Raw genomic sequence first — 19,755 nt, forward strand, 5'->3', positions numbered from 1 at the left:
CTCTCTCAAATCTCTTTTTAAAAAAAAAAAACATATATAGGGACACCTGGGTGGCTTAGTCGGTTAAGCTGCTGCCTTCGGCTCAGGTCATGATCCCCGGGTGCTGGGATCAAGTCCTGTATCAGGCTTCTTGCTCAGCAGGGAGCCTGCTGCTCTCTCCGCCTCTGCCTGCCACTCTGCCTGCTTGTATGCGTGCGCTCTCTTTCTCTCTCTCACAAATGAATAAATAAAATATTTTAAAAATAAATGTATATAACTCAATACTCCAAAAAACAAATAATCCAGTTAAAAATGGACAGAAGACATAAACAGACATTTCTTCGTCGAAGATACACAGATGGCCAACAAACGCAGGAAAGGATGATCAGTGTCACTCATCATGAGGGAAATGCAAATCAAAAATCACAAATGAGAGATCACCTCACACCTGTCAGACTGGTTAAAATCAACAACACAAGGAACAATAGGTGTTGGCAAGGATGTGGGGAAAAGGGAACCCTTTTGCAGTGTTGGTGGGAATGTGAACTGGTGTAGCCACTTTGGAAAACAGTATGGAAGTTCCTCAGAAAGTTAAATATAGAATTACCTGATGAGGGGCGCCTGGGTGGCTCAGTGGGTTAAGCCACTGCCTTCGGCTCAGGTCATGATCTCAGAGTCCTGGGATCGAGCCCCGCATCGGGCTCGCTGCTCTCTAGGGGAGCCTGCTTCCTCCTCTCTCTCTACCTGCCTCTCTGCCTGCTTGTGATCTCTCTGTCAAATAAATAAATAAAATCTTTAAAAAAAAAAAAAAATTACCTGATGATCCAGCAATTGGACTGTTAGGTATTTACTACCCAAAGAATATAAAAACACTAATTCAGAAGGATACATTCAGCCCTGTCTTTATTGCAGCATTATCTATAATTATGGAAGCAGCCCAAGTGTCCATTGATAGATGAATGGAAGAAGCTGTAATGTTTTCTACAATGGAATATTACTCAGCCAGGAAAACAAATGGAATCTTGTCATTTGTAACAACATGGATGGATTTAGAGGGTATAAAGCTAAGTGAAATAAGTCCATCAGAGAAAGACAAATACCATATGATCTCACTCGTAGAATTTAAGAAACGAAAAAAGTGAACATATTAAAAAAGAGACAAGGGGCACCTGGGTGGCTCAGTGGGTTAAGGCCTCTGCCTTTGGCTCGGGTCATGGTCCCGGGGTCCTGGGATCGAGCCCCACATCGGGCTGTCTGCTCAGCACCCTCCTCTCTCTGCCTGCTTCTCTGCCTACTTGTGATCTCTGTCGAATAAATAAATAAAATCTTTAAAAAAATTTTTTTAAAAAGACAAAAACATAGATTTCTCTATAGAGATCAAGCTGGTGGTTACCAGAGGGAAGATAGGTGGGGAGATGGGTGAAATAGGAGAAGGGGATTAAGAGTATACTTATCATGATAAGAACTGAGTAATGTGTAGAACTGTTGAATCACTGTATTGTAATACCAGAAACTCATACAATACTGTATGTTAACTATTACTGGAATTAAGGGGAAAAAAAGAATTAGAACATTATTGAAACTTTAAAGTCCCATGTGAACCTTTCCCAATTATGTTGTCCCCCTTTCTTTTCCCTCAGTAACACTGCCCCTAATTATGTTTGTATTTTCTTTATTGTTTTGGTAATTATGTATGTATCTCTAGGTGTTGTTTAGTTCCGCATATTTTTGAGAGACAGTGTAATGTTGGGGGTCTAAGAGCATAGTCTCATGACAGGTGGTTACGCCATCATGTGATTAGGGCATATTACTTCTCCATGGCTGTTTCTTTCTGTATGAAATAGAGATTAAAAGTAGAATTTACCTGGGGCAGCTGGGTGGCTCAGTTGGTTGAGTGTCCAACTCTTGGTTTTTGGCTCAGGTCATGATCTCAGGGTTGTGTGATCCAACCCCATGTCAGGCTCTGTGCTCAGCAGGGAGTCTGCTTATCCCTCAGCCTCTGCCTCTCCCATCTCTCTCTCTCTCTCTCTGTATCTCTATTTCTGTCCGTTTCTCTGTCTAAAATAAATAAATAAATAAAAATTTAAAAAAATAAAATTTACCTGATAGGGCTGATACAAGGATTAAAGTAGTCATTGTATGCAAAGTACATAGTGTACAGAGGCAGTGTTGTCTGAGTGTTAGTTGTTAGTATCTATATAAAGGAATCATAACATAAACAATTTTCTTCCCTTCTTCAACATTGTGAGAGACATCCATGATATATGCTATAAATCATTCATTTTTACTTCTTTTTCTCTTAATTATTTTTTAAAAAGATTTTATTTATTTGACACAGAGAAAGAGACAGAACAAGCAGGAGGAAGGCAGAGAGAAAGGGAGAAGCAGACTCCCCGTTGAGCAGGGAGCCTGACTCCAGGCTCAGTCCCAGGACCCTGGGATCATTACCTAGTTGACGGCAGACCCTTAACCGACTGAGCCACCCAAATACCCCTGAGATTTATTTTTTATTGAGGTATCATTTTTACTTCTGGGTAGTATTTCAGTGTGTGAATATTCTGTATTTCTTACGTGAATGTATAATTAGATTCCAGTGTTAATGTTCTTTTACTGTTATTAACCATAAACAATGCTACACAGATATGTTGTACGCCTTTCTGTGTATATGTCTAAGAGTTTCTCAGGAATGTATACCTCGAAGTGGAATTGCTGAGTCGTGAGGGCATGTGTGTCTTCACCTTGCCTGTACAGTGCCAAATTACTTTTCAAAATGGTTGCCGCAGTTTATGCTCCTATTAAGGGAATAAGAATGAATGCCTGTCGCCTCATATCTTACTGTTAAATTCTTTAATATTTGCTAAACTGAAAGCGGTAAGATGACATAAGGTGTGTTAATTGGCATCTTCCTGAGTACTGCGGAGGTTGGGCATTTTCTTCATGTATTCATTGGTCATTTCTGTAACTTTGTATGTAAAATATAGTATATTTTGCTCATTTTCCATTTTTGCTCTATTTTAAACTGATAATTCGATTTTGCTTATTATTTTTTAGAAGTCTTTAAATGTCAGGATACTAATAATTTGTTTATAATGGCAAATATTCTCCTAATTTGTGGCATGTCTTTCATTTTCAGGTAGATGATCTTTTGTAAACATTTACAGATTAGAGGAAATTCTTTTGTTAGGTTAGTGTCTTGGTTGGGATATATGTATAAAATATAGTTTCCAGAATCCTTAGTCCATACTTTTTAAGTGAGGCTTTTGCAGTCTTACTATTTAGTTCATTCCAATGTAAATAACCATTATAGAAAAACTCTTGCATTATTATAGAGTTAGTGCTCAATAGCTTTTATTAAAACTTTTTTATATTAAAATAATCCAATTGTATAACCATAAAGCTAACTACATGTATGCCATTTTGATAAACCATTATTAGAAAGTATACCTTTTGTCCATTAATTCTTGGTCTTTTAAATTTTATTACATTTTTCCAATAGATAAGACCATTTCCAGCTGTGGCTCACCATGTGAAACAATTATTGTTCCTTGTTCTATATTAGAGAATTTTGTTTGTTTTAAGACGTAATAGTGTTGTGCCTTATATGACTGCACTGGCCATAGAAGATGATTCTTCTAGGAATTTTAACCTCCTTTGTTGTTGAATATAACAAGTCAGATAAACCTTTGTTTGTCAGTTAAGTTTTTCTTAGAAAGCTTTCTTTTATTTGGAGTTTTATTTTTGCAGTTTTTTATTTGTGATGTCTTTAGGAAGCATTTAGGAGCTGATCCTATAATTAATTTGTCTCTTCCTTTAATGCAGTCTTCCCGTGGTTAGGGACAGTTATTTCCTATTTGTTTTCCCTTTTTTTTTTTTTTTTTAAGTGGGCTCCAGTGGCACCCAACGTGGTACTTGAACTCACAACCCTAAGATCAAGACCTGAGGTGAGATCGAGAGTTGGATGCTTAACCAACTGAGCCACCCAGGTGCCCCAGGGACAGTTATCTCAACTATCTGTAAGCTTGCACATGAAACTACTACATTGGTACCATTCACACAGTGGGTACCTGGTATTTAATATCTCTTCTTGTTCTTTTTTCTTTCCTGTGTAGAGCAAATACCTGTATGTGCATGCAATCCTTCATATACTCTATACATAGACAGTGTTGAAGAAATTTGTCAAGCATGAGCTTAATTACCATAAAAAGTATGACAGTTCACCTGATTTTTTGATCATTGTAGATAAGATTTCCTATTTGAAACAGTTGATCTGTTACTTTGTTTTAGAAAATTTGTCTTTTTCAGCATTAATAATGGAATCTCATACACCTCTCTCCCATTGAAATAGTCCCAATGTGATTTCAACAGATTTTATTAGTGAATAGTGCATTTTCTAGAGCTGTTACAGAAATAGGATTCAGGAGCACTTCTACTCTTTTTTTTTTTTTTTTTAAAGGTTTTATTTATTTATTTGTCAGAGAGAGAGGGAGAGAGAGCGAGCACAGGCAGACAGAATGGCAGGCAGAGGCAGAGGGAGAAGCAGGCCCCCTGATGAGCAAGGAGCCCGATGTGGGACTCGATCCCAGGACGCTGGGATCATGACCTGAGCCGAAGGCAGCTGCTTAACCAACTGAGCCACCCAGGCGTCCCCACTTCTACTCTTAACCATCAGGATCCAGTTCACCATCATCTACAGGATTACTTAATAGTAGCCTCTAATTGTCTCCCTGCTTTCATTCTTGTTCTCATCAACCCATTCTTCTTCTTCGTTTTTTAAGTGAACAATTCCGTGGTATTTAGCACATTCGCAGTGTTGTACAGCCACCACCTCGATCTAGTTCCAAAACACATTTTATTCAAGTATAATTAGCATATAGTGTTAGATTAGTTTCAGGTGTACAGTATACTGACTTGGCAATTCCATACAGTACTCATTGCTCATTATGTTAAGTGTGCTCTTTTTTTTTTTTTTTTAAAGATTTATTTATTTGAGGGAGAGAGAGAGAGAAAAGGAGAGGGAGAGAATACCAAGCAAATTCCTCACTGACCTCTGAGTCTAAGGCAGGGCTCAGTCCCACCACCCCGAGACTGTGACCTGAGCTGAATCTAAGAGTCAGACGTTCAACCTCAACTGACTTATCCCATGATAAATATATTATTTTTTTTATTTTTTATTTATTTATTTGACAGACAGAGATCATAAGTAGGCAGAGAGGCAGGCAGAGAGAGAGGAAGGGAAGCAGGCTTCCTGCTGAGCAGAGAGCCCGACGTGGGACTCGATCCCAGGACCCTGGGATCATGACCCGAGCGGAAGGCAGTGGCTTAACCCACTGAGCCACCCAGGTGCCCTGATAAATATATTCTTAATTCCTTTATCTGTTTCACATCCCCCCACCACCTCCCCTCTGGCAGCCACTGGTTTGCTCTCTGTATTTAAGAGTCTGGGTTTTTTTTTTTTTTTTTTTTTATTGGATGTATATGGATGGATTATTAGCCCCAGGGGTACAGGTCTGTGAAACACCAGGTTTACACACTTAACAGAGTCTGGGTTTTTTTGTTTGTCATCTTTTTTCTTCATTTGTTTTGTTTCTTAAATCTCACATATGAGTGAGATCATATGGTATTCGTGTTTCTGACTGACTTACTTCATTTAGCTTTATGTCCTGTAGGGTCCATGTTGTTGCAAATGGTAAGATTTCATTCTTTTTTTAATGACTGAGTAGTATTCCATTGTAGAATATACCACATCTTTATCCATTCATCTGTTCATGGACACTTGGGTTGCTTCCCTGTCTTGACTATTGTAAATAATGCTGCAATAAGCATAAGGGCGCAGGTATCTTTTTTGAATTAGTGTTTTCATTTTCTTTCGGTAAATACTTAGCAGTGGCATTATTAGATCATATGGTAATTCTATTTTAAAAGTCTTAAGGAAACTCCATACTCTTTCCACAGTGGCTGTACCAGTTTACCTGCAAGACTCACTTTAGACTTAAAGACATGCAGATTGAAAGTGAAGGGGTGACAAAACATTTACAAGACAAATAGAAGTGCAAAGAAAGCCCGGTTGCAATACTTACATAAGCAAAATATAATTTAAAACAAAGAATGTAACAATATACAAAGAAGGACACTGTGTCATCAGAAAGGGAACAGTCCAGCGAAAGGATATAACAATTGTAAACATTTGTACACTCACTTGGGAGCACCTAAATACAAAAAGCAGCAATTAACAGATACACAGAAGGAAATTGACAGTAAGACAATGATAGGGGAATTTTATACCCCGCTTAAATCTATGAATAGATCATCCAGATAGAAAATCAGTAAGAAACAGTAGCTTTGTTTTTTGGGAGTTTTTGTTCTTTTTATTTTTTAGACTTTTTTTTTTTTTTAAAGTAATTTCTACACCCAATGTGAGTGAGGCTTGAACCTAAAACTCTGAGATCGAGAGACACGCTCTACTAACTGAGCCAGCCAGGTGCCCAGTGACTTTAACAACACATTGGACTAGATGGATCTAACAGATATATTCACAACATACCATGCAAAAGCAGTGGAATACACATTCTTTTCTAGTGCACCTGGAACATCTCTAGAGCAGATCATGTTAGGCCCCCAAACAAATTTCAACAGATTAACAAAAACTGAAATTCTATCATGCGTCTTTTCTGACCAGAATGGTATAAAACTAGAAATCAATGACCAGGAAAAAAAACTCTGGAAAGAGCACAAATAAGGGAAGTCTAAATAACATGCTATAAACAATGAATGGGTCAACCACAAAATCAAAAAGGAAATCTTTAGTCCATTCTTTTTTTTTAAATTATTTTTATTAACATATAATGTATTATTTGCCCCCAGGGGTACAGGTCTGTGAATCATCAGTCTTACACATTTCACAGCACTCGCCATAGCACATACCCTCCCCAATGTCAATCACCCAGCCACCCTGTCCATAACCCTCCACCCTCCCAGCAACCCTCAGTTTGTTTTGTGAGATTAAGGGTCTTTTATGGTTTGTCTCCCTCCCGATCCCATCTTATTTCATTTTTTCTTTCCCTACTCCCCACAACCCCCTGCCTTGTAGCGGCCAAACACAAAGCATAAGTTCTATTTAGAAACTTTCAATGGCTTCCTGTTTCTCTCAGAAGAAAAAATCAAAGTGTTTAGCCTGCAAGACCCTGTATGACTTTGCCCTATGTCCATCTGGTCTCATCTCTCCTAGTCTATTGTTTCATTTTGCACTGAACACACTGACTAACTTTCTGTTTGTCAGATACTCTAGGCAAGCCACCCCCTCAAAAAATTGCACTGATTTTCTTTTTCTGGAATTCTCATCCTACTTGGATGCTCCCTTTTTTACCTCCTTCAATTCTTTGCTCATGTATATATATATATACATATATTTGTGTATATATATATATTTTTTAAGATTTTATTTATTTATTTAAGAGAGAGACACACACAGAGAGAGCATGAGGGGGAGGTCAGAGGGAGAAGCAGACTCCGCATGGAGTTGGGAGCCCAATGCGGGACTCGATCCTAGAGCTCCAGGATCACGACCTGAGTCGAAGGCAGTGCTTAACCAGCTGAGCCATCCAGGTGCCCCATATATTACTTTCTTAAAACTTTATCCCTGCCTCCAGCACTTCTAATTCCCCTCTTAATCCTGTTCATCTTTTTCTGCATAACATTTAGCATTTTCTCACATACAAGTCAGTGGTGTGCTACTAAGTGTTCCACTACTAGTTCTCTGAGTGTAGGTATGAAGGTTGGTATTTCCGTTTATGGTAATGAGTAAGGGGAAGTGAAACAATGAAGATGTGCATCAGCATTTCACTGATGTGTCAGTCGGGTGAGAAACTTCTTTACGGAATTGGTAATAGTTTTCTAGTACTAGAAGACTATGTTCTCAATTTTTTTGTGCTATTCATAATGTGGTGGTTATAGATAGCACACATTTTTGAATTTAGTCAACATTTTCTCCAGCAGTTTCTTAGATCTAGACCATCAAAAAATACTCAAGATATGATTGGTAATTTTTGCCAAGTTCTATGGTATAAATACTGCCACCATGGCTGATTTCGAGCCACCAGCACGGAAGTCCGTGGATATGATGTTGTGGACAGATGTACAGTAGCCCAGCATTACATAGCTCTTCCACCATACAGATACAAAAATCATAAATAATTTCAAAGCAGCATATATAATAAAACATAGTAAAGTGATTAGGAAGTGATGAGTTTTTAGTATTTATTGCCTTTGTTTTAAAATAATTTATTTAGTTATATACACTTATATGCTTTTTTAATAAAGGCTGTGTTTAACACCTGGTTTGCAAACTTGCAAAGAGTGAAAAATCAATGAGTAAATGAAAATTTATCATTTGATCTTACCACTAGCAACCAGTGTAAATAATTTGCCTATTTATTTTCTGTCTATCTCCTTCATAGAGGCAGGGTTTTTGTTCTATATTGTTTATTGCTTCATGGCATGGTAGGTAGTCAATAAATACCTATTGAATACATTTTAATGAAAATATTTGAGGCTTTTTATATATAAATTAAAATTTACGTGAGCAAATGCCTGTATTAGGTGCTGAGTGAAACAAATCTTGTCTTTAAAGAAATATGAAACCTTTTTTCTCTTTTCAAATATGAAGTTTTGATTTTAACAAAAGCATATAAATCTTATTTTTCTGAATTATTAGATCTAAAAGCATGCTGCTCTGAAAAGGACAGAAAGACTTTCAAATTGGCCTTGCTTAGAGTAAGATACTATGTGATCACTTTTTTATTTACTTATTCTTAAAGACTTAATTTTTTTTTTTAAAGAGTTTATTTATTTGAGACTGAGAGAGAAAGCACAAATGGGAGGAGGGCAGAGGGAGAAGGGGAAGCAGACTCCCTGCTGAGCGGCACCTGCCCCCCAAGATGACATCGGGCTCCATCCCAGGACCCTGGGATCATGACCTGAACTGAAGGCATACCCTTAACTGCCCAAGCCACCCAGGTATCCCTTAAAGACTTCATTTTTGAGTAATCTCTACAACCAACCTGGAACTCGAACTTACAACCCTGAGATCAAGAATTGCATGTACTACTGTCTGTGCCAGCCAGGCACCCCAATTCCTTTTTAATAAAAAGAAAAAAATGAAAGTATATGTGTTGAAAAGAACAAAGAAGAAATTCCAGTGTCACTGGAAGTTTTTTCTGCTTAGTGGGATTATAGGCCATTTGTATTTCATTCTTTGGACTTCTCGGGTTTTTTGTGCTCTTTACAAGTAACATTTATTATTTGGTAAAATTACTTCAAAAGCAAGTTTTTTTCTTTCTTTCTTTTTAAAGAGCTGTCAGAAAACTTCTCTTTATTTTTATTTATTTTTAAGATTTTATTTATCCATTTGACAGAGAGAGACACAGCAAGAGAGGGAACACATGCAGAGGGGTGAGAGAAGGAGAAGCGGGCTTCTTGCTGAGCAGGGAGCCTGATGAGGGGCTCGATCCCAGGACCCTGGGATCATGACCTGAGCCAAAGGCAGATGCTTAATGACTGAACCACACAGGCATCCCCAAAAGCAAGTTTCATTATCATACGATGGTGTAGAATTTTAGTTGAAAGAAGACAAAAGTAAAATATTAAAATTAGAAAATACAGTGTGAAGAAACAAAGAGAAATGAAAAGGCCACAGCATATTTGAAAGGCTTGATTTTCGTAGGATTTTATAGGGAGGTGGGAAATGAGGCCAGAAGAAGGTTGGGTTCGGGTTGTAGAGGCTCCTGAATGCCAGAGTCACAAATTGAATTATAGAATCTTCAACAGTTTTGAACAGGATCAAGGATGAGTTTTAAGAATACTGATCTGGCACAACCATGTAGGAAGATTAGAGGAAAGAGAGCTTGGAGTCCAGGGGTTGTTGCAAAGTTCATGGATGAAGTGATGTTTGTTTGTTTGTTTGTTTGTTTAACCAGGGCTGTTAGGAATAGAAAGGGATGACTGAATGCTAGAGATATTGATACTGTCATCCAGTAGCGTCGATTGATGGACTGGGTATAGAAGACTTATGGAAAAGTGTCAGAGATGAACCTAGAGTTTGTCGTCATTTTAAAGCTTTGAGCGATGTAAAAATGCTATGTAGAAGTAGGAAAATCAGGAAGAGGAAGAGCTTGTTTGAAAGGAAGATAAATTTGATTTAGAGACATCTTGAGTTGGAGTTGAAAGTATAAGACTGGAATTCACACAAAAAAACATCAGGGCTAGATCTTAACTCTCTCTGAAAAAAAATATATATACACACACGCGCACACACGCACACACATATATATATATATATTATGTAGGAAAAAATACACTTAAACTTAGTTGACTTTAACTCTTTTTTAAAAATCTCAGTATATAATCTTTGAATTCAAAGAAGGAAAGATATAGCTGTAAAGTTAAATATTGATAGGGACATTTAAATTTTGCTAATAAGGTGAATTACATGGCTTTTTGAATATTAACTAACTGCATTTCTTAGAAAAACTCCATGTGGTCTTGATGTATTAGCCTTTTAATGTTTGGTTTGATTTGCTAAATTTTTGTTTAGAATTGTTGCATGTATACTCATGAAAGATACTTGTCTCTAGCTTACTTTTTAAATAATGTTTTTGTTTGGTTTGGGTATCAGAGTAATGTTAGCCTGAGAGAGGAATTTAAAAATATTCCCTCTTCAACTTTCTGGGAAGAGTTTGTATAGAATTGGTATTTCTTAGATGTTTAGGAGAATTCAGCAATGAATGCATTTAGCCTAGGAGTTCTTTGTGGAAAGATTTTTTTTTTTTTTAAGATTTTATTTATTTATTTGACACAGAGAGAGAGATCACAAGCAGGCAGAGAGAGGAGAAAGCAGGCTCACTGCAGAGCAGAGAGCCTGATGCGGGGCTTGATCCCAGAACCCTGAGATCATGACCTGAGCCGAAGGCAGAGGCTTAACCCACTGAGCCACCCAGGCGCCCTGTGGAAAGATTTTGAACTATAAACTCAATTTCATTAATAGGTGTAGGTGTTTAGGTTATCTGTTTCTTCTTGAGTAAGCTATGGTAGTTTGGGTCTTGGAAAGCATTTTTCCATGTTGTCCATGAGTTTATTAGCATAAACTTGTTCATAATATTCCTTTATTATCCTTTTTCATATCTCTGGAATCTATACTGGTGATACATCTTTCATTCTTGATATCACTCATTTGTGTCTTTCCCCCATTAGTGCAGCTACAGGTTTATCAGTTTTATTAATCTTCTGAAAGAATCAGCTTTTGGTTTCTTTTTCTTGCTCTTTGTTTTCCTACTTTATTGCTTTCTGTTCTGATCTCTACTAGTTCCTTTTTTTCTGCTTACTTTGTTTGCATTTCTTTGCCCCTTTAGTTTCTATAGGTGGAAGCTGAGAACATGGATTTAAGTAAGATCTTTTTTAAAAAAAAATACGGACATTTAGTGCAGAGTTTCTCTGTAGTGGCACTATTGACATTTTAAGCTGAATAATGTTTTGTTGTGAGGGTTGTCCTGTACATTATAGGACATGCAGGAGAATCCCTGGTCAATACCCACTAGATGCCAATAGCACCCCTGGCAACAACCAATAATAACACGAGATATTGCCAAATGTGTCCTCAGGGGCAGTGATTGTCCCTGATTGAGAACCACTGGTTTAGTGTCATAAATAGGTAGTGCTTTTGTGGCATCCTGTAAATTTTTATATATTGTGTTTTCATTTAGTTCAAAATACTTTCTGAATTCCCTTTTGATTTGTACTTTTACCCATGGGCTATTTTGAAGTGTAGTTTCCATATATTTGGTGATTTAATTTTATTGTGGTCAGAGATCATACTTTGTATGGTTTGAACCCTTTTGAATTTGCAGTTTGTTTTATGGCCCAGAATGTGGTCTATGTTTGTAAACATTCCATATGCACTTGAGAAGAATGTATATTTCTGTTACCATTGAAGAGAAGAATTCTATAAGTGTCAGTCAGGTCATGTTGATTGATACTGTTCAAGTTTTGCTGTTTACATCGTTGCTGATTTTCGCTTATTCTGCTGATATTTCTATTGATTATTGAGAAGGGAATATATAGCCATTCCAGCTTTATTTTGACTGGTATTAATGTGGTGTACTGTCTTCTGTCCTTTTACTTTCAACCTGTTTGTGTCTTTATGTTTAAAGTGGGTTAATTATAGGCAGCATATGATTGGATCTTGCTGTTTTATTCATTTTTTTTTAAAAGATTTATTTATTTATTTATTTATTTGACAGACAGAGATCACAAGTAGGCAGAGACGCAGGCAGAGAGAGAGGAAGGGAAGCAGGCTCCCTGCCGAGCAGAGAGCCCGATGTGGAGCTCGATCCCAGGATCCTGGTATCATGACCTGAGCCGAAGGCAGAGGCTTTAACCCACTGAGCCCCCCACGCACTCCTGTTTTATTCATTCTTAATGAAGAACTGGTTGGTCTGTTTGACTACTGGGGAGCTAGTGTCACTGCTTAAGGTGCTGTCTCCTTTAACAGGTATGTTCCTGATCTCATGGGGGAACATGTAGAGATGGGGGCCAACTTGGTGGACAGAATGGAGGGCTACTGCATTTTCCTCCACTAGGGCAACCCTCTGGGGACCCTAAAGGGAGCCAGCAACTGTGCCTGAGAGAGATGGGTCTTTTGGAATCTTGACTTGCACTGTTGCTGACCAATCATAACCCTCATGGCCTTAGTACTCTGTTAAACCAGGTGTTAACCTATTAGTTCTTGAGTTGTGGAAGATCCAGCGGTGGATCCTGGGAGAGGAGCTCAGCATAGTGACTGTTTACCATCTAGAATGTATGGCTGTATTAGTACATACCAGCCAGTTAGGTGGTCTGTACACCTCTGTTTATCATTTTTGAGTGTTCTGGGTTTAATTCTAATTACTGTATCCTAACTCCTATTAGGAAAGAAGAGGAAAATAAAGAGATCATCACAGGAAACGTTTTCACCTACAATGATTGCATATGGTTGCTCTGACCTCTCCCCTGAGCGTCAAGGCTTACACACATCTCTATTTCAAAGCCCTATTAACAAGCCCCTCAAATTCAACAGTTCAGTTCACTGAGGCCTAAAACTTAGGAGTCACATTTGGATTTCTTTCTCTTCCCCACCTTCTATAGTCAGTCACCAATTCCTGCTGTTGACTTTTCCCACAAAGAGAATCCTGTTAATTCAGCAAAGCTGAGGTTATTAAACTTACTTCAACAAGGGAAAGCACAACTTTGACAGAGTCTTGGTAGGGAAAGTTAGGAAAGGGTATTTCTATGGTTCTGAGATTGGGATTCATAAAGTTTAAAGCACTTCCTTCAAGATGGGGAACTGGTTGGGGTGGGCAAAGTATGTGACATGGTATTTGGAATTAGTGGACATAATAAAAAAAGGCTGTTGAAGTAATTTGTTACCCTGTCAGGAGAGCTCTTTGCCCCGATGCACACACTGTTTGCTCAGATAAGCTTATTTGTAAGAATTTCTTGAGGCAAACAGTAAAGCTAATTACTGGTTTAGTCTTACCATCCTGGGCAAAAACAGTTTCCTGGGGCACAGTTATATCATATTGACTTAATTCTCTCTGCTACTCTTAGTTTTAAGCTTTTCTTTAGTCCCCCCCCTTTTTTTTTAGTCGCCTTTTTCTACCGACACCATTACCACTGCCCTACTTCAAGCTTTCATCATAACTTGCCTAGATTATTTAAAATGCCTTATAACTCCTCTGTAGTCTTTTGTCCCCAGATTTGTTTTCCATACTGCCACCAAAGTAATGTAACTCTATTGCAACTCTGACACTGATGTGTGTAAAAACCTTTTAGTGGCTTCTGGTTGTCTATAGGATAAAATTGGCACCTGATCTTGTTTGCACTCTTTTTGCATTGCTGTCTGAAATTTGATTTCCTGCATCTATGCATTTGTTGATACTGTCGCCTCCACCTGAAATATCTTTTCCTTCTTAACTGTACGTGGCTAATTTTCATTTGTCTTTTAAAAAGTTAAGTTGGTCGATATCTCCTATAGGAAATGTTTTCTGAACCTAGACTGTGCTTCGAGAACATACTATATATAATGCTGTTATTACATTCACCATATTGTGCAGAAATCACCTTTTATGAGGGGAGAGAGCCACCTAAAGGCAAGTTGTCTTACTAATTTCTGTATCCACTAGCATCTGCAGTAGGACTCAGGACATAGTAAGTTCTGTTTTTACTAACCCAAACAACTTGGGTCAGAAAGGGAGGACTTAAGGACTTAAGGGGAGATAAGAGGTGATGATTTAACTTTAAGTTGAAGTATTTGAGGCAATGCACCCAGATAGAGAAATTTAAATACAAGAGCAAGATTTAGAAGTATTATTGGGAAATCATCACATTGGAGTAATAGTTTGAATTGATTATTTCACCAAGGGTGAAAATATAAACAGGAAAGTACAGATGGAGGACTGGTATTTGGGAAATACACTCAGTGGGTGGGAGAAAGTAGAGTAAGCCCTCAGAGGTATCAGTAGCAACAGAGATGAAGAAGATAAACCAGAGGCATAGAGATATTGGGGTAAGGAGAGGCAAGGAGGAAAGAAGTGTACAGAGGCGAGCTGGAGTCATGGTATTAAAATTTGGAGAGCAGGGGGCGCCTGGGTGGCTCAGTGGGTTAAGCCTCTGCCTTCGGCTCAGGTCATGATCTCAGGGTCCTGGGATCAAGCCCTGCATCGGGCTTTCTGCTCAGCAGGAAACCTGCTTCCACCTCCCCCTCTGTCTGCCTCTCTGCCTACTTGTGATCTCTCTCTCTCTCTCTGTTAAAAAAAAAAAAAAAAAAATCTTTAAAATTTGCAGAGCAGTTAAGTAGTATGAGAACTGTGGAAAGAATTTTTGAATTTGCCTATTATCTAGCTAGCAGAATGGGGATTTCATTTCATTTTTTTTCCTTCTTTTTTTGTAGGACAAAGTAAGATTTTTTGTTCTCAGTTTTTAAACTGGCAAAAATATATCCTTTACCTGTGTTCAACCAGGACTTTCTCAAGGGCTGTGATTTTTTCTTTCTTTCTTTCTTTTTTTTTTTTTTTGGTTGTTACCTCTTTTGTCTTTGTGAGCAAAATCATTATATATATATAGATTACTTGAAAACAGAATGTTTGGTCTCTCCCTTGACGTGTTAATTCTTACCTTAATTACTAGATTATTTACAGGCCATTGGTAATTACCCATTAAGAAGTAGCAAGCAAGATATTATCATTAGTATTTTCATTTTATCAAGTTCATTTTAGAATTATTGTGATTATATCACTCATTTTCAAAAAATTTTTGGCCACCAAACCCTTTCCTTAAACATATATGGAATCCTGGGGCACCTGGGTGGCTTAGTGGGTTAAGCCTCTGCCTTTGGCTCAGGTCATGATCTTAGGGTCCTGGGATGGAGCCCCACATCAGGCTCTCTGCTCGGTGGGGAGCCTGCTTCCCCCTCTCTCTCTGCCTGCCTCTCTTCCTACTTGTGATTTCTCTCTCTGTTAAATAAATAAAATCTTAAAAAAAATATGGAATCCCAATATATGAATCAGATAAAATGGAGTTTGTATGAAGCTGTGACAGGGACCTGAAGTCCCTTGTATGTTGTGTCTAGCCTTCTAACTTCTCTTTTTCTCCAGCCAGTGATCCTCCTCCGTGGAAATCCTAGGGCTACTTAAAGCATAGTTTGAAAATCACAGATACGTAATACTCTTTGTGGAAATGCTGGTAACCATATTGGTACTGAAAGTCACAAGATACTTAGATGTCGAGTCAGTTGGCACTTCCACTCTGTTGTCTTATTGGTCAGTAGAATGTGCCACAATAAATAGCTGCCCAGAGAGCAAGTAAATGTACTAAAACTATTTAGACAGAGGTTGTATGGCTTTCTTTAAGGGAAGTTGTCCAGGTTGTTCCTTTGTCAATGTGATGCTGGACTTCCAGTACATCTGTAGTCTCCTTCCAACACCAGTGATTCTCTTTGGCCTTGTATGTCTACATTCATCCTACCTAGTAAATATTATCTAAATATGATGGGGATCTATGTTGTCTTTTATTTCTTCAAATTCATAGTATGCTATAAATATGAGAGGTCCTGTGTTAAAATGCGGGGTAGTATTTAAATGAGATACAGTTTACTATTAAGGAAATAGAAAATTGCTGTAAGGTTTGATGAGTACAGTAAAAGCAGAAGATATTATTAATGGAAGTCCTATGAAATGAAAGGACCTAACCCAGACCAGCTAGGAACTTGTCAGAAAAAATGCTAGTTTCCCTGTAGACTCCCAAGTTTACTTGAAAGATGAGTAGACTTTAACCAGAGGCAAATAGGGAAAGATCTTTCTAGGGAGAGAGGAACATATAAATAGGCTCAGAAGAGGGCATGCCTTGTTTGGAGACCTGTAAGTAGTTTAGTATGGCTGGAGCTTAGCATGTGATTGGGGATTGGTGAATGAAACCAGATGAAAAGGGACTGTGTTTTGCCAAAATTAGAAATTTGGACTTGACCTTGAAAGTGTTGTGAAGCGAGTGAAGGATTTTAAGCTGAACAATTCCATGGTCAGATTTGTGTTTTAGGAAGCATTTTGGCAGTAGTCAAGAGAACAGATTAGAATGAACCTTTCTTAGAAGCAAAGCAACCATTAAGTAATTGACTTTTGCAGTAATTTACACAAAAATGTCTGAGGATAGTAGAACTGATGTGGGTGGGGGAATGAATTCAAGATATACTAAGGAGGCAAGAGCAGTAGAGTTATTAGTCAGAGAAAGAGTGAATTCAGGGATGACTCTTAGTAGGGCTGTCCCCCTACAAAGAGAAAGAAGTTAAGAAGAAAGGAATCTCATTGGCTTTTTTGCCCCAAGATTCTTAGAGTGCCAACTTGAGCAAGGATATAGGTGCTTTTTTATTTCTTTATATTTGTATTTGCATATGTTTTTCAAATGTATATGAAGAAGTAATAACAGGATGTATTATCAGGGAAGGTTATGGAATTTTTTTTTCAAATCTATTAGATTAAGATAGACTCTTAAGATAGTTTAGGAATGAGTGATCTACTTAAAGGGAAAGGAATGGACTACCTTTTGTCCAGTCATTTGATTATTTATCTATTTCATATACTTTATAAATCAATTTCAATTTGAGAATAAATTCATTTTTAGAAAATCCAGGGTTTTTTCCTTTCCATTTGTTTGTTAGAATTTTTACCTTTTAAGACGATGTGTGGTAGGATTGGGTTGTCTGTATAAACTAGCTAATTTAGTAATAGTTCTTGTGTGACATTATGCATTTTAAGATACAAAATGATTTTCATCAGAATGCAAACTTTGATTTTTAAGTCTTTGATTGGTGTCCTGTGGGAATTAATGTTTAATCCCTTGCTCTTTAACATTCCTAATAGAGAGGATGTATCCTGTATATAGCTTTGTCACATCATTATTAAAAGTTAAGATCTGTCTTAGGCTTGTTGAGGTGGTTAAATCCCCTCAAGGAAGGAATGAACAATGCTGTGCTCCTTAACAGAAAACTAGAGGTGTTGGTTTCAGATTTTGAGATCTGCTCTGCAAAGGGATGCATTCATTATGTTTATTCATTGGTTCTTGAATGTTCTGTTGTTTCTTATCAGTTAGGTCTTCCTTCCCTGTAGATTTGTGATTTCTTCTGTACCTTTGAAAGCATTAGAGAGTTACCTCTTCCAGTAACAAAAACAAAAATAGACGATAGTTCAATACCTTTTAATTTACAGTATTAATGGTAAGACTTATACCTTTATAACTGAAAGCTGTTAGTTCACTTTCATTCTGTAATGATTATAGATATGAAGGTATATTCTGATGTATACTACTTGCAAGGAATTTTTTCCTTAGAATAAATTAATCCTAGTAGAACTTTTTCTTCTTTATGTTTATTTTTTTTTTAAGATTTGTTTATTTACTTACTTACTTACTTGAGAGAGCAAGTGAGCACAAGCCAGGGGAGAGGCAGAGGGAGAAGCAGACACCCTACTGAGCAGGGAACCTGATATGGGTCTGGATCCCAGGACCCTGGGATCATGACCTGAGCCAAAGGCAGACCACTTAACTGACTGAGCCACCCAGGCGCCCCTCTTCTTTATGTTTAAAAGAAACTATTTGCTTCCATTTTATAAAGATGTTTTATATTCAGGCTATAGTCCCTGGTTTGTTTAATGTTTTCTAATACTAAGCCAAAAGGTCCCTAAATTTTAGTGTTTAGGAATTTTTTTTCCTAAAGTATGAATGTTTTCAGACATTGTCAGCAGTCTGTAATTTGGCCTACAAGTACAGATTTCCTTATTCAGAAAATAGAATGGATTTGAGGGGTAGGTCAGTAGGAACACTCATTGGATTATTACAATTAAAATGCTTGAAAGTTCTTTGAATAACATCTTTTCCAAAACTTAGAGGTTATTGTAGTTTTATAAGAACTATTATAGTTTTGTGGGGGTTTTTGAAAAACAAAATGATTTATTTGAGCTTAGAGTTAATCTAATAGGAGGGCTACTAGTTGTTCATTTTCTGTTAAACCAAAATGTTTCATTTGGGACATTAGTTTTATATCAACATGGTAATCCAAAGTTGAAATATATGAGAGGTAATAACCTCTTTTTCATATTTCTTTAACTCTGTCTACAGGTTGTAAAAGTTAAAATGAACAAACTACGGCAAAGTTTTAGGAGAAAGAAAGATGTTTATGTTCCAGAGGCCAGTCGTCCACATCAGTGGCAGACAGATGAAGAAGGGGTTCGTACTGGAAAATGTAGCTTCCCAGTTAAGGTAAGAGCTCGTGTTTCTGTAATTCTAGACATAGAAAAGAATTGACAGCCTATTATATGTGAAATCCCATTGATTAGGACCATTAAAAGGAAACCCTCTAAAAACTAATCCCTTCATTTCCTGCTTCAAAGTAGAATTAATAAGAAAAATATTAGTGTTTTTTTTCTCTTTATATTTTAAATAAGAATTTCTGATATATAATTTGGAATCACTACAAATAAGATCACTTCTGATGAGAAACTGATCCTGAAATATCTAAAAATCCCAAATTATCAAGAATCAAATTATTTTGAGTAATAGGCTTACTAAGTGGTAGGGCAGAGGGAATAGGAATCCGTTTTCTTAAATACAGGCCTGGTATGTTTTAGAAAATCTTAATAGAGTTAAAAGAGATTTTCTCTCTAATCTTTTAACTGTTTGCTGTACAGAGGGCATTTAAACTAATGCCTTCATTTGTCAGATCAGAAAATGGAAGCTCAAAGAAGTTAAGAATCATAGTGAAGATGTAAAGAAGGGGGTGCCATGTAAGTGTTTTTTGCTACTTCTTGACACTCTGGAGAAAAGGGGTAACATTTAAAGTTACAAAAGAAATGTACATGCTACACTGTTCAGTGAGAAGAGGCAATTTATAAATATATAAGCATTCTATGAGATGTGTTAAGTATGGGCACAAAAACATACAAGGTACTAGACCAAAATGTTAATGTCTTCAAGAAAAAATTTAATATAAAATATTAACATTTTCCCCTACTTTCTACGTATTCTTATGTATGAGTATTCTTACTGTGATTTTTCTCCTTGTACTGCCTCAGAAAGGGAAAAATTTTGTATGTCAGGAAAAGTGATTTGTAGAATCTACAGGTTAAGTAAATACATGTTGTTGTTTTTTTAAGATTTATTTATTTATGAGAGAATGCGAGTACATGTGCACATGGAAGGGCAGAG

General features: G+C 37.2%; 1 protein-coding gene across 3 annotated transcripts in view; it reads left to right on the plus strand.

The window, feature by feature from the left end:
- The window catches only part of LOC111148519 (NUMB, endocytic adaptor protein), a 187,584-nt gene that overhangs the window by 96,150 nt on the left and 71,679 nt on the right, over positions 1-19,755 (plus strand). For 2 of the 3 annotated variants that reach the window (XM_022505139.1, XM_022505140.1), the window contains exon 1: positions 18,678-18,810. In XM_022505139.1, the coding sequence (XP_022360847.1) occupies positions 18,685-18,810 (126 nt within the window). In that variant the 5' untranslated portion in view covers positions 18,678-18,684. Of the gene's footprint in view, positions 1-18,669; positions 18,811-19,755 lie in introns of those variants that run through there. The other variant, XM_022505138.1, reaches the window with a different exon arrangement.

The sequence above is a fragment of the Enhydra lutris genome, unplaced genomic scaffold (genome assembly GCF_002288905.1).
Source record: "Enhydra lutris kenyoni isolate GAN:26980312 unplaced genomic scaffold, ASM228890v2 scaffoldscaffold20, whole genome shotgun sequence".
NCBI classification, from domain to species: Eukaryota; Metazoa; Chordata; class Mammalia; order Carnivora; family Mustelidae; genus Enhydra; species Enhydra lutris.